This window comes from Rhagoletis pomonella, unplaced genomic scaffold, assembly GCF_013731165.1.
Source record: "Rhagoletis pomonella isolate Grant_MI unplaced genomic scaffold, Rhpom_1.0 Rhpom_scaffold_00003, whole genome shotgun sequence".
Lineage (NCBI taxonomy): Eukaryota > Metazoa > Arthropoda > Insecta > Diptera > Tephritidae > Rhagoletis > Rhagoletis pomonella.
The window spans coordinates 96,861,364-96,874,015 of NW_023458557.1; the positions used below are offsets into that span (position 1 = coordinate 96,861,364).

Sequence of the window (12,652 nt, forward strand, 5' to 3'; positions counted from 1 at the left end):
AAGACCGTGAAATGTCGATTCGTCGCCGTTCGCAGCAATTGGGTTTGTGTTATTCGACCACATGGAAGATTTTACGCAAAGATCTTGGTGTAAAACCGTATAAAATACAGCTCGTGCAAGAACTGAAGCCGAACGATCTGCCACAACGTCGAATTTTCAGTGAATGGGCCCTAGAAAAGTTGGCAGAAAATCCGCTTTTTTATCGACAAATTTTGTTCAGCGATGAGGCTCATTTCTGGTTGAATGGCTTCGTAAATAAGCAAAATTGCCGCATTTGGAGTGAAGAGCAACCAGAAGCCGTTCAAGAACTGCCCATGCATCCCGAAAAATGCACTGTTTGGTGTGGTTTGTACGCTGGTGGAATCATTGGACCGTATTTTTTTCAAAGATGCTGTTGGACGCAACGTTACGGTGAATGGCGATCGCTATCGTTCGATGCTAACAAACTTTTTGTTGCCAAAAATGGAAGAACTGAACTTGGTTGACATGTGGTTTCAACAAGATGGCGCTACATGCCACACAGCTCGCGATTCTATGGCCATTTTGAGGGAAAACTTCGGAGAACAATTCATCTCAAGAAATGGACCGGTAAGTTGGCCACCAAGATCATGCGATTTGACGCCTTTAGACTATTTTTTGTGGGGCTACGTCAAGTCTAAAGTCTACAGAAATAAGCCAGCAACTATTCCAGCTTTGGAAGACAACATTTCCGAAGAAATTCGGGCTATTCCGGCCGAAATGCTCGAAAAAGTTGCCCAAAATTGGACTTTCCGAATGGACCACCTAAGACGCAGCCGCGGTCAACATTTAAATGAAATTATCTTCAAAAAGTAAATGTCATGGACCAATCTAACGTTTCAAATAAAGAACCGATGAGATTTTGCAAATTTTATGCGTTTTTTTAAAAAAAAAAGGTATCAAGCTCTTAAAAAATCACCCGTTATGAGGAACGCTTGATTCACTTCTTTTTCGACCACTATTATGTCCGGCCTGTTGTGTGGCATTGGACGGTCCGTCAAAACTGATCGGTCCCAATATAGCTTGCTCGTTCTGTTTTCAATTACAGCGTCTGGAGTATAATTAAAGTACGACAGCTCTTCCGTTACTAGCTTATGTTGTATCGCTAGACTCTGGTGTACAATTTTTGCCACCTGGTTATGTCTGGTTAAGTATTCGGTGGCTGCTAACGTGACACAAGCTCCTGTGATGTGGTGGATGGTTTCTGTTTGCTTTTGGCATCGTCTGCATAGGTCGTTTTCAACGGAATCACGCATAATATATTTCGAGTAGTTTCTAGTCGCAATAACTTGATCTTGTATAGCGATCATAAAACCTTCAGTTTCGGCGTAGATACCGGAGTGAATTAACCATTCGTTGGCAGCAGCGTTATCTACTTCAGGAGCGTCTAGAGCATGTGGATATCTGCCATGAACCGCTTTCATTTTCCAGTCTTGCATGAGCGACTGGATATGTTGCGTTCCTGATATTAATTCGATTGCAGAAAATTCACTAAGATTTAATGGTGAATATTTTAAATCGGCTTTGCACACGGTTTGGAGTAGGCTGTTCTCTTGGTTGTGGAAGTATAAACGAAGGCTTTGTTTACACTTATTATGTAATTGCTTAATGTCTACCATCCCTCGACCTCCCTGTCGACGTGGCAAGTAGAGACGTTCTACTGCCGATTTTGGGTGATGCGTGCCATACTTTGTCAACAATGTCCTTGTTGCTCTCTTGACGTTTTCTAGTTCTGTTTCGGACCATTTTACTACACCAAAGGTGTATGTTAAAACCGGTATCGCAAATGCATTAATGGCTTTAAAAAGGTTATTCCCATTCAAGCATGATTTCAGCAAGCTCTTTACTCTTTGGAGGTATTCACTAGTTATGGCTGAAACTATTTCACTGTGCTGCATCCTCCTAGCCTGTAAAATACCAAGGTACTTATATGTGTCGCCTTCTGTCATTGAGTCTACAGTTTCATGAGTCATTAATTCAAATTCTCGCCTTATAAGTTTTCCATTTTCCACACTTAATCTTCGACATTTTTCTACTCCAAACGACATTTTTATATCATTTGAAAAATCTTCTGTTTGTTCCAGTAGCGTATTCATTTGACGTTCATTTGCAGCATATAGTTTTATGTCATCCACGTACAGTAGGTGTGAAAGTCTATATTGCGATACACGCGGTGCTTTTAAACTAAAGCCGTAGTTTGACGCATTTAGTAACGAAGAAAGTGGATTTAGCGCCAGACAAAACCATATCGGACTCAAGCTATCTCCATGGAAAGTACCTTTTTTAATAGGTATGGGAGCGGTTTTTATGAGTCCGTTATTATGAAATAGTTTTAAAGTAACTTTCCATGAGTTCATAAGTTGCTGCATAAGACGTTTTATGTTCGGCGATATTTTATAAATGTCTAAAACCTCCAAAAGCCAAGAATGCGGAACAGTGTCAAAGGCTTTTTTGAAGTCGATATAAGATGTATAAATATTTCTTTGATTATGGTATGCTTGCTCCATTATGACTGTATCAATTATCAGCTGCTCTTTGCAGCCTTTGCTGTTTTTAACACATCCTTTTTGTTCGATGGCTAGAATGTTGTGCGTTTCAAGATGAGTACATATTTTTTCGGCTAAACAAGATGTAAGAATTTTATATAGGGTACATAGGCACGTGATGGGGCGATACTTAGAAGGGTTCTTCGTATCTTTTGGGTCCTTTGGTAGCAGATATGTACATCCCTTCATTAAGAAGTTCGGTACTTGGGATTCATGTTTGAGGAATTTTGTAAAGTGTTGAGCTACCATACTGTTTGTGCATGTAAACTTTTTTAACCAATAATTATAAATACCATCTGGCCCTGCAGCCCGCCAATTTTGAGTGCTCTCTACAGCTTTTTTGATATCGGCCTCACTGAAAGTCGCGTCTTCCATAGCTTTTATAGATTCCGTTCTCTTGTACTCATCGTGGATCCACGCTGAATCGGTTGCATGTTTGGTGCTGGTTGACCATATAGACTTCCAGAAGCTTTCGATTTGCTCGGAGCTAGGTACTTCGGTTATATCTTCAGTCTTGTTGCGTTTAAGGTTTCTATAAAACCCTCTTTCATTTCGCTGAAATGATATGTTTTGTATTCTTCTCTTTTCTGATAGAGTATACCTACGCAAACGGTTTGACTTAACAGCTAGTTTTTGGCGGATAGTATCTAGGTATTGTTCAGCTGTTTGATTCGACGGATCATGTTTGGAGTGCTTTTTATTTTCGAGTTTAAAAGTTTCATACCAGTTACGCATCTTTTTCGTCCGGTTTCCGTTCATGTACTGTATTAGCCGACCAATTGTAGCTCGTAGCTCTTTTATTTGAGACGCCAGTCTGTGTTTCCATGGCGGATCGACTGACTACTTTTTAGGAGGTATTCTACGGCTAACAGTTTTCCCTCCAGTGAAACGAATAACGGCTGTTGCAGCCACATATATTGCAGTCTGCAGTTCTTCAAACGTGTAATTATTATTTAAAATAAAAGTAGGCAATATTTCTTTGTTCATAATAGACGTCGCTATAGCCAAACTTTTTGTAGCTTTTTGTTTGGGAAGAAATGGGCGTAGTAATGGATCAGTACCATTGAACTCTATCATTGCAGCATTGAATTCATTTCTTAGTATCGTCAAGTTTTCATTTTCGTCAACATTTGTTAATGCGTTTATCGCTTGGTGTTCGTCATGTTGATAAATATCGTTAACAGGCGTCATACAATCATCATTTGGTTGAGTTCTACCGATTTCAATTTCGGTAGATAGCTGATTTTCTACTTCATTCTTTAATTCGTTGAGTCTTCGGGCTGATAGATACTTATTTCTAATTATTGCACTCCGTTGATCCCCTATCCTTTGTACTGATACATTCATGTTAGGGTATGCTTGCTTAAATAGTTCGTGTAGTCGTGTCCTATATCCGCTTTTGTTGGTTTCGTTTCTGGTAACAAAATAGTAGCTCCGCATGATGTGCTCATTCATTTCTTTGGTCCATTTCATGCGTTGCCCTGGAGATACCGCCCTTGTGGTCACCAATTGACTCGGTGAAACACTCAGGAGCGGTTGCAAAATCATATTCATATCCGGTTCGTCATTCGGTTGATCAGGCTGTAGTGTCCCGCATCGCCCCTGACCATTGCGATGCTCGTCCGAGGCTTCCCTTAATATATTAGGAACCATAAAGACACTTGTGCGGGTGGTTAGCCCTTACAAGGTTGGCTGTGACTTGCGTGTTTGCCAAGCACGTAAAGGGATTACCCTTTTCACTGCATTTACCAGTTTTGATCCACGGGCGGTATTTTATTTCCCGCCTACCCTGTATTTCTACCGGGCATTCCCCTATCCGCACGAGGGGACGCGCCCCATGGAGGATCTGGTAACCCCGCAGGGGTTTATTTTATTTTATTTTATTTTATTTTACTTTATTTTATTTTATTTTATTTTATTTTATTTTATTTTATTTTATTTTATTTTATTTTATTTTATTTTATTTTATTTTATTTTATTTTATTTTATTTTATTTTATTTGTTTATTATTTTTTGCTTTCCCTTCATTTCACTTCCCGTTCCTTTCCGCGCCAGTCCTTCGATATTCAGTTATTTTACTCACTTCCGATTATGTATCGATTCAAGTAATGAATTTTTATAAACTTCTTTACTTCCCCAGAAAAATGGCGATCGTCCACCCTCATTGTGGCTTTGCTATTTGCGTAGCAGCTGGAGAATGTTTATGTTGGGCGGACTACTGAAGCTTTGCGGTGATTTATTTGCATTAATTGGCCCACTTGCCATTCAACAAATTGTGCAGTATATCGAAACCATGTACAATACGACTTACGCGAATTGGTTGCACTCAAATAGCACTAACAACCACAACACAAGCGCCACGACTCTCAACGACAATATCAACAATTCGAATATTGTGCAACGGGGTGTACGGGCAAGTGCGGCTAACCACCGCTATGATAGTGTTGAAATTGTTAGAAATAGATCAATTACGCCAGGGGGGAATTCAATATCTCTATAGTGACCACAGAAACAACAATGGTAGTGACAGTAGGAGTAGCAGCAGCAGCAGCAGCAGATTTGGTAATTTCCATGACAGCAGTCGCATTAGTTTGCAAACAGCAACAACAAATTGGGTTACAAATGCCTTGACAGCAATCTTAACCACTAACAGTGCTGATAGTAGCATCATTTCGGCTGCTAATAGCAACAATAACAATAACTACCACAATCACAATTACAACAAGCACTTGATCAGCCCATCAGCTCAGGCCGCCGCAATGATAAGTGTGCCCAGTCCGTTAAGCGTTAGCCTCAGCAGCATCATCAACACTACCACCCACGCCACCACAAATGATAATAATCAAATGTTGAATGCCGGCATCGATTACAATGGCATTGAAGTGCAAATTTACTATCCGAATTGGTTAGATTTAGTGTCGAACGGTTGGGCTATAGCTTGGCTGGTGCTGCTGGCCGCACTGGCGCAGGGCGCATTCTCACAAGCCTCTACACACATACTCAACATGACAGGCATACGAATAAAGACATCGCTACAGGGTTTAATCTATCGCAAAACATTGTTGCTCAATTCAAGTGTTGGACAAACAACAGCTGCCACTGGCGATGGTGGATATAATGAAGGATATGATGATGGAGACGATGGTGGGACAAAAGGACAAAAAACGGATGCGAGTGAAGTCGATTCTGCTATGGCAGCGGAAGAAGGTAAAGCAGGTGGCAAGGGTAATGTTGAACCAGATGTGGCTGGTGAGAACAATGGCGGCGTAACAGAGAACGATATGGGCGGTGAGTATTGAAGGAAGTTGATGAGAATTGCGTACGAGTGGGGGATATTTTTTCGTAGGAAAAAAAGTTAATAAGTAATTCTATTTTGTAAGCAGGTTGGTGGGAATACAAAAACCTTACTGTATAACATATTTATATATGTAGATAGCAAGTTCTCTGAAGCGAATGGAGATGCAAAGGACCTTTCACATGGGCCCTACCGTTTTTCATCTCGTCTATCTACCCAGTCTTCCTTACAGATTATCTTACTGGTTTGAGGAGTAGCATTAGGAGTGTAAATTAGGTATATGAGGGATAGGTAAACTCCTCTGGAGAGGTGGAGCGGAGTGAGGCGGCGCAACTCAGCTCGTTTGAGTGGCAATTTAGTGAAGTCGTCAAACACCAACTGCAGGTCGCCCATATATGACAGACCTATAACTGCAGAAAATCCGTCCTCGGCCAGTGGCAGCAGGATTCTGGATTTTGGCCATCATAATGTACCTTAACCACGTTCTAGAGGCATTAAGAGGCCATGAGATGATCTAATGCAAAGACAGTTTCTGACATCAGGGATGCTTGGTTGAGACGAACAGCTCATATTACCTTTGATAATGATGCTCTGTAGCGAACTAAGATAACAGTAATCTGGCCGGCTGAAAAATAAAATCATCTTATAAAAAAACCTGAAGAGCGTGAAGAATTTCAACTTTGCTTCTTAGGGTTTTCCTAGAAGGGGCAGGCCTTGAGGGCAATATAGGTAGACAATCCTCTGGTGGAGTTTATAAATACGGCAAATGCTCTTGTGCAGGGTGATCACGGTAAACGTCGATGAGAACTCGGCTTCAAGATATGTGGCAAGGAGCATAGCGCAGGGTGGCGTGCACACGCCACTCTTTTGGAACCTAACCGTGAACTCTCTCTTGCGGGAGACGGAACGGGGAAGCGACAAGGTTGTTGCTTACGTGGATGACGTAGCCATCGAGTATAGGGGCAAGTTCCCGCCAATTCTAGTGGGAATTGATGCCGAGGGCACTTCGCGATGTATCAAGATGGTCGACGTGCAGTGGCCTTTGTGTCGATTCGGAGAAAGTGGAATTTGGTCTTTTTATGAGAAGATAAAAAAAACCGCTACTCACTCCGCCTGAACTGAACGGGTGACTCTCTTAACTTTACGCATAAAGCAAGAAGGAGAAATAGTCTGTGGCCTTATATTCCTGCAAGAGGGCCATTGATAAGAAATATGGGTCGAGCGGTATATGCCGCTGGATCTACACAGCGGTGGTTAGACCGATTCTCCTTTATGGTATTATATTTAGTATGGCGGTCGGCTTTGAGCACGTCCGCAAATCTTAATCTACTCAGCAAAGTACACAGGATTAGTATGATCTGCATTAGCGGAGCAATCCGGACAACACGAAATGATGCTTTAAATGTATTTTTGGATCCTCTGCCACTAGATCTAGTGGGTCAGCAGCTGGCATCTCTTGCTGCACTCCGGTAAAGGGAGAATTTCCTGCGTTCTGAAAAAAAGAAAGCTTCCTTACGGACCATTTATTTCGACTACCGGACTACTGTGGGGTTTTCCAGGCTGAGGTCTCAGTTATAATAGAGACTGTAAACGAACTTCGTACTGTGAGTTCCTTCATAATTACATCAAATATTGTGTTGGACTGCCGCCGACCTCTGAAAGAGATGGCTAAGCAGAACAGTCTAAACCTCAACCTGTCTGGGGCCTTCTTTTTTTGAGTAACCTTGACAAATTGGGAGATTTAAACCCTAGGTGCCTAAGAAGTTTCGTCAAGGATTCAAAATGGTTTAGGAAGAGGGAGTGAAAACTCTAGTAGAAGTTGAAAGCTTTAATTAAATAAACCCAATTATTTCAAATTCTCTATTTTCAGGTTTGAGTGATGTGGGCGCCATAACAAATCTGATGTCGGAGGATGCTTTGAATGTCATGTCATTCTTTTGGATAGCGCACTACGTATGGGCGATACCACTAAAGGTATGTGTGTATACATACATATGTATGTGTAGACATATATGCACATGTATGAATGTATACATAACTATGTATGCAAGTCTTTCTATAAGTATTGACGCATATAAGCGCAGCTGCAAATTCTTTTCGGCAATGAATTAAACTTGCAATTGCAATTTAAAATTTATTTCATTTTATTGCCTGGTAAATTGCTTTTACTTAAACTTATCCTGATTTATATGTATCTATGCACATATATACATACATATGAATTAACTATATCCACTGCTGCATGCGTATATCTACATATTTGCTTGTGCATTTTAGCTGCATATCTATGTACATTAGGTCGCCTCTAAAAAGTGGCGGTTTTTCAGCAGAATTATAGAATTTTTTATAATTCACCGTGCGATAAAAAAAAAAAAAAATTTGAAGCAACCAGTATACTCACGAAACTGTTGGCCAAATATAGTAAAACTGCCTTTTTAGGTTTTCTCCCTGACTTCAGTGTTTTTTTAAGGACTTTGTAGTTTCAAAAATTTCAAAAATTATTTAAAAAATTGAGTGCTACATGGGTTCCAATTGAAAGAGAAAATTCTCTAAATATTAAAAAATTTTAAATTTTTGGTTCACGAGGAGTGGACTCAACACTTATACATATAATATTTTCAAAAATTATTACTGCAAAATTTCAAGGATAAAATATTAAAAGGACATTTTCAGTACCTAATCGTGCTCATGCAATAAAAATTTTAACCGTTTTTCATTCTATTGAATTTTCTCTGAAATTTACTATGAAATTTTTTTAATTATTTTTAGACGAAATCGAATTTTTCAAACTTCAAAGTCCTTTAAAAAATCCTGACGTCAGAAAGAAAAACTAAAAACACAGTTTTACTTTATTCGGCCCAATAAATTGATTTTTTTGTGTGTAAAATTGTTGTTTCAAGACTTTCGCCCAAAATATTTCGGAAAAATATTGAGATCAATCTTATCCAGACCTCCTTAGCTTTAACTCTTTTATCGTCTGAGGTGACTTTTTGGAAAAAAAATTTTTTTTTAAATAAATTTGATTTATGAAAAACTCGATTTTTTTGGTATTTTCAAATTGGCACAGCTCAGCTAGATTTTATAACTCCGACTTCTCTTTTTATGTGTAGAATGATGAACCCTAATGCACATATTTACGTACATATGTGTGTGTCTTTTATCTACGTATTTAATTTATTTATGCTGCAATGCTCGAATAAATCTTTGATTCATTTCATGCATCAACTTAACTTCTTTTTTTTTTCTGTGAGTATTTTTCTTAATTGCAATGCTTCAATACTTTGACTTTTCTTTACTTTTAAGTATTATTTACAAGCACATGAAAATAAGTGCCTGGGCATGTTTTTCTTTTACATTTGTTGGAAATAATATTCGTGTAAGCAAAACGGAAATGGAAATGTAAGTTGTTGTGCTTGACGTACGCTGAAATCCCTGAAAGTCTTGCATGCATACACACATACATATGTATGTACAAAAAATATTTATTATGGCCAGTGTGTTTGCATGCAGGCCAAAGAAAAATATTGACATTTAAACAAAACTCTTGGCTGAAAGAAAGTGAATGGAAAACAGTTTTATTTATTTTATTTTATTTAAATTAAATACAAATTGAAACCACTTAAATAAGTGAATATAAATGCTTTGAATACTTTATACATACATATCAGCCAAAGAAATGTTAGTTAAAAAAAAAATATTTTAGAGCTGGTAAAGCATGTCAATTACTTTAATAACTGAGCTAAGAAATATAAGAATGAAACCAGTTTTAGAAACAATAAATTAAATTAAAAATAAGGCAATAATCGGCGCTGAATCTTCTAGTATTTTGGAAAACACTCTTTTTGGTATAATTTGAAAGCTAAAATTCCAATTAAGAAAAGATTGCAACGTATCCTGTGACAAAATAGATCTTAAGCCTAATGCATCACCTCAAATCAAATATAATTTGTACACACCATTTCACATCGATAAACATATTTTTTAAACATGTATTTTTATCCCTTAGAAGATTTATTGCTGTACTTTTTAATGATGAGCCCAAATATATGTTTCATAAAAAAAAAATTATAAAAAATCAATATTTTAAAATATTAAGTAAATTCGTGTTTAAGAATCCAATAATCCTAAATGTTTTCAGTGTTTATAGAAATTTGAACCCTCTTTTGCCAGGGGAAAGTAAAATACCGCATTTTCATTTTGTGATACAAAAAACGTTTGTTCTCTTCCTCCACTGTTTAACTCTCCTCCAGAGTATATGAGCAAATCTCGAGTTGTTTTTTGTTTTTTTAGTGTCGACGGAGTTCCAGAAACAAGTACAATAAGAAATAAATCAAGTATTTGAACAGTTTTTAACTAAGGCAAAAATGTATCGAAATTACTAATTCTTTGACTGTCACTCGAAAAAATCATAATTGTTTTTATTATTTTTTTTTTTTAAATAAATTTGAGAAGTATTTAGTATGAAAGTTGGCATAAAATACAGCATATCTGTGACGTTTCAAGAGTGTGCGACTAAATTAAAAAAAATGACAGCATACAGAAGATCTGTCTCAGATATTTTATAATATTTGAAATTCAAGGATTTTTTCATTTTAAAAGTTTAAGAAACTCAAAATGTCAACATTAAACGGTGAAAATGTTTTTCTTGCCAAAACTATGATGGTAAGATGATGCCAATATTTAATTACTTTTAAATAATAGGACTTTTAAGTTAAGGCGTGCGTGTAAACGTGTTAGCTGATTGTTTATGGTGCTACGGGGCGTATACGTCACATACACAGCTACGGGCATATGAGCACAAGTTGTTATTTTTTTTACTTTTTTTAGTATACCTTTTTTAAGTTTTTTTAAATACAATTTCCCGATGGATTTTTATGCAAAACTGAAGATAATGCATTTTCTAAGATAAGTGTGCCACCATTTTTGCTAAAAGAAACGTTTTTGTTAAAAAATGTAACAACTCGTGAGATTTGCTCATACGTTCCACTGTGCTAGAGAAGAGGAGGCTTAACATATTCATCACAAACAAAGTTTTTCTTCTTTTCGTTTCATTTGCTGCATTCAATGATACAGCAATGACATAATAAAAACGTTAAAAATTTTAAACTTAACTTTAAAAATATCAAATCACTCGCAAAAATTTTAATTTTGAATATATTTTCGGTGTAAAATTTTGCTTTAGAAAAACTATTTTTTTTTTAAGATTTTTGATAAAAATATCTATCTCTTCATTGTCATTTCTATTCATTTATATATTTTTTCATCTCTCTTCTAGATCGGCATTGTTATGTATCTACTGTACCTTAAACTGGGCATCAGCGCAATTATTGGTTCATTTGTATGCATTCTAACGATGACTCCACTGCAATTTCTAATCGGTCGCGCAATGTCTTTCAATACGGAAAAAGTAGCGGTAAGGACGCTAAGCTTAAATTCTCAATAAACCTAAAATCCAAGTCAACGCAATTAAACTATAGACAAATATATAAAACAATAAAAACTCTTAAATAATGGAAAATTTAATAAAAAAGGAATAAATTTAAAATAAAGCAAACATAAATAAATATATTTTTAAAAATTAAATGAAGTTCAAAATTAAATGTAATTTTGTTCTTTTTAAAACAATAATATTTAAAAGGTAAATTAAAAAAGAAAAAAAAATGATATCAAAAAAGATAAAAGTAGTGCTGAAAAATTAAAAAAAAAAATTAATAAATATTCTTATTTTTAAAACCAAATATTAAAATAAGAGGAAAGAAAATATAGAAAATGAAATTAACAAAAGAAAAACAGACTAAATTTTATAAAAGAAAAAAATAAAACAATTACATTAAAAAATGAAAAGAAACTGAAAAAATTAAATAAGTTTATAAAAATTTAATGAAATAAAACAAATATATTTTTCCTTTTAAAACAATAAAATACAAAAATTTAACTAACAAAAGAAAACAAATTAATTCAAAAAAGAAGAAATAAACAAATTAATATTCTTAAAATTGAATGAAATTAAAAAAAAAATCTCTTTTTAAAACAAGATTTTTGAAAAGAAAATTAAACTAAAAAAAAAATATTTAAAAAGGAAAAAAATATGTTTTCGAAAATTAGAAGAAATAAAAATATAAAATTTAAAAGAAAATTAAATTAAAAAAGAAAAAAAGTAAATTTAAAAAACGGACTTGAGACTGTTGTAGCGACGCGAGCTAAATGATGCACAAGTACTTTCTATCAAAGTAGCTTCTCACCACGAGTGGTGAATGCAAAAGCTTTTTTCTAAGACATATTATGTATGTACATGTAGAATGCTCAAGTATTAGTTCTATATGCGAGCCTATGAAGTGGCCAATCTGTAATAAACTTAAGAAAAGTTCTAAACGCATGTTACTTTTTGGTAATTTTGGTTAGAATTATTCATTTACTTCCGCTGGAAATTGTATTCTTTCTCACCCAGAATCGTGAAGCTGTGCTTAAGTCAATTATCTACTCATAAGAACGTTATCCATTGCGATGAGTACAAGGAATCGGAAAATTTTCTTAAGTTACTAAAATTAAAAGCGTTTTTTTTTTTTTTTTAATTCAAAACCACGCTAACGATCGTCGTTTATTGTCTCTTTCAGAAATGCGCTGATCAGCGCCTCAGGATGATTCACGATGTCTTAATGGGTATAAAAGCTATAAAATTTAATGTGTGGACGGAATCGTTTGTGCATCGTATTGATAAGACGCGCAAAAAGGAATTGAAATATTTATGCTGGGACTCTTTTTATTGGACATTAATGAGTAAGTGAAGTGTTTA

General features: G+C 35.9%; 1 protein-coding gene across 1 annotated transcript in view; it reads left to right on the forward strand.

Annotated features, from left to right (window-relative positions):
- The window catches only part of LOC118736431 (ATP-binding cassette sub-family C member Sur), a 38,638-nt gene that overhangs the window by 1,122 nt on the left and 24,864 nt on the right, over positions 1-12,652 (forward strand). The window contains exons 3-7 of the mRNA XM_036466526.1: positions 4,705-4,977; positions 5,042-5,852; positions 7,730-7,833; positions 11,135-11,272; positions 12,474-12,636. Of these exons, the coding sequence (XP_036322419.1) occupies positions 4,705-4,977; positions 5,042-5,852; positions 7,730-7,833; positions 11,135-11,272; positions 12,474-12,636 (1,489 nt within the window). The remainder of the gene's footprint in view (positions 1-4,704; positions 4,978-5,041; positions 5,853-7,729; positions 7,834-11,134; positions 11,273-12,473; positions 12,637-12,652) is intronic.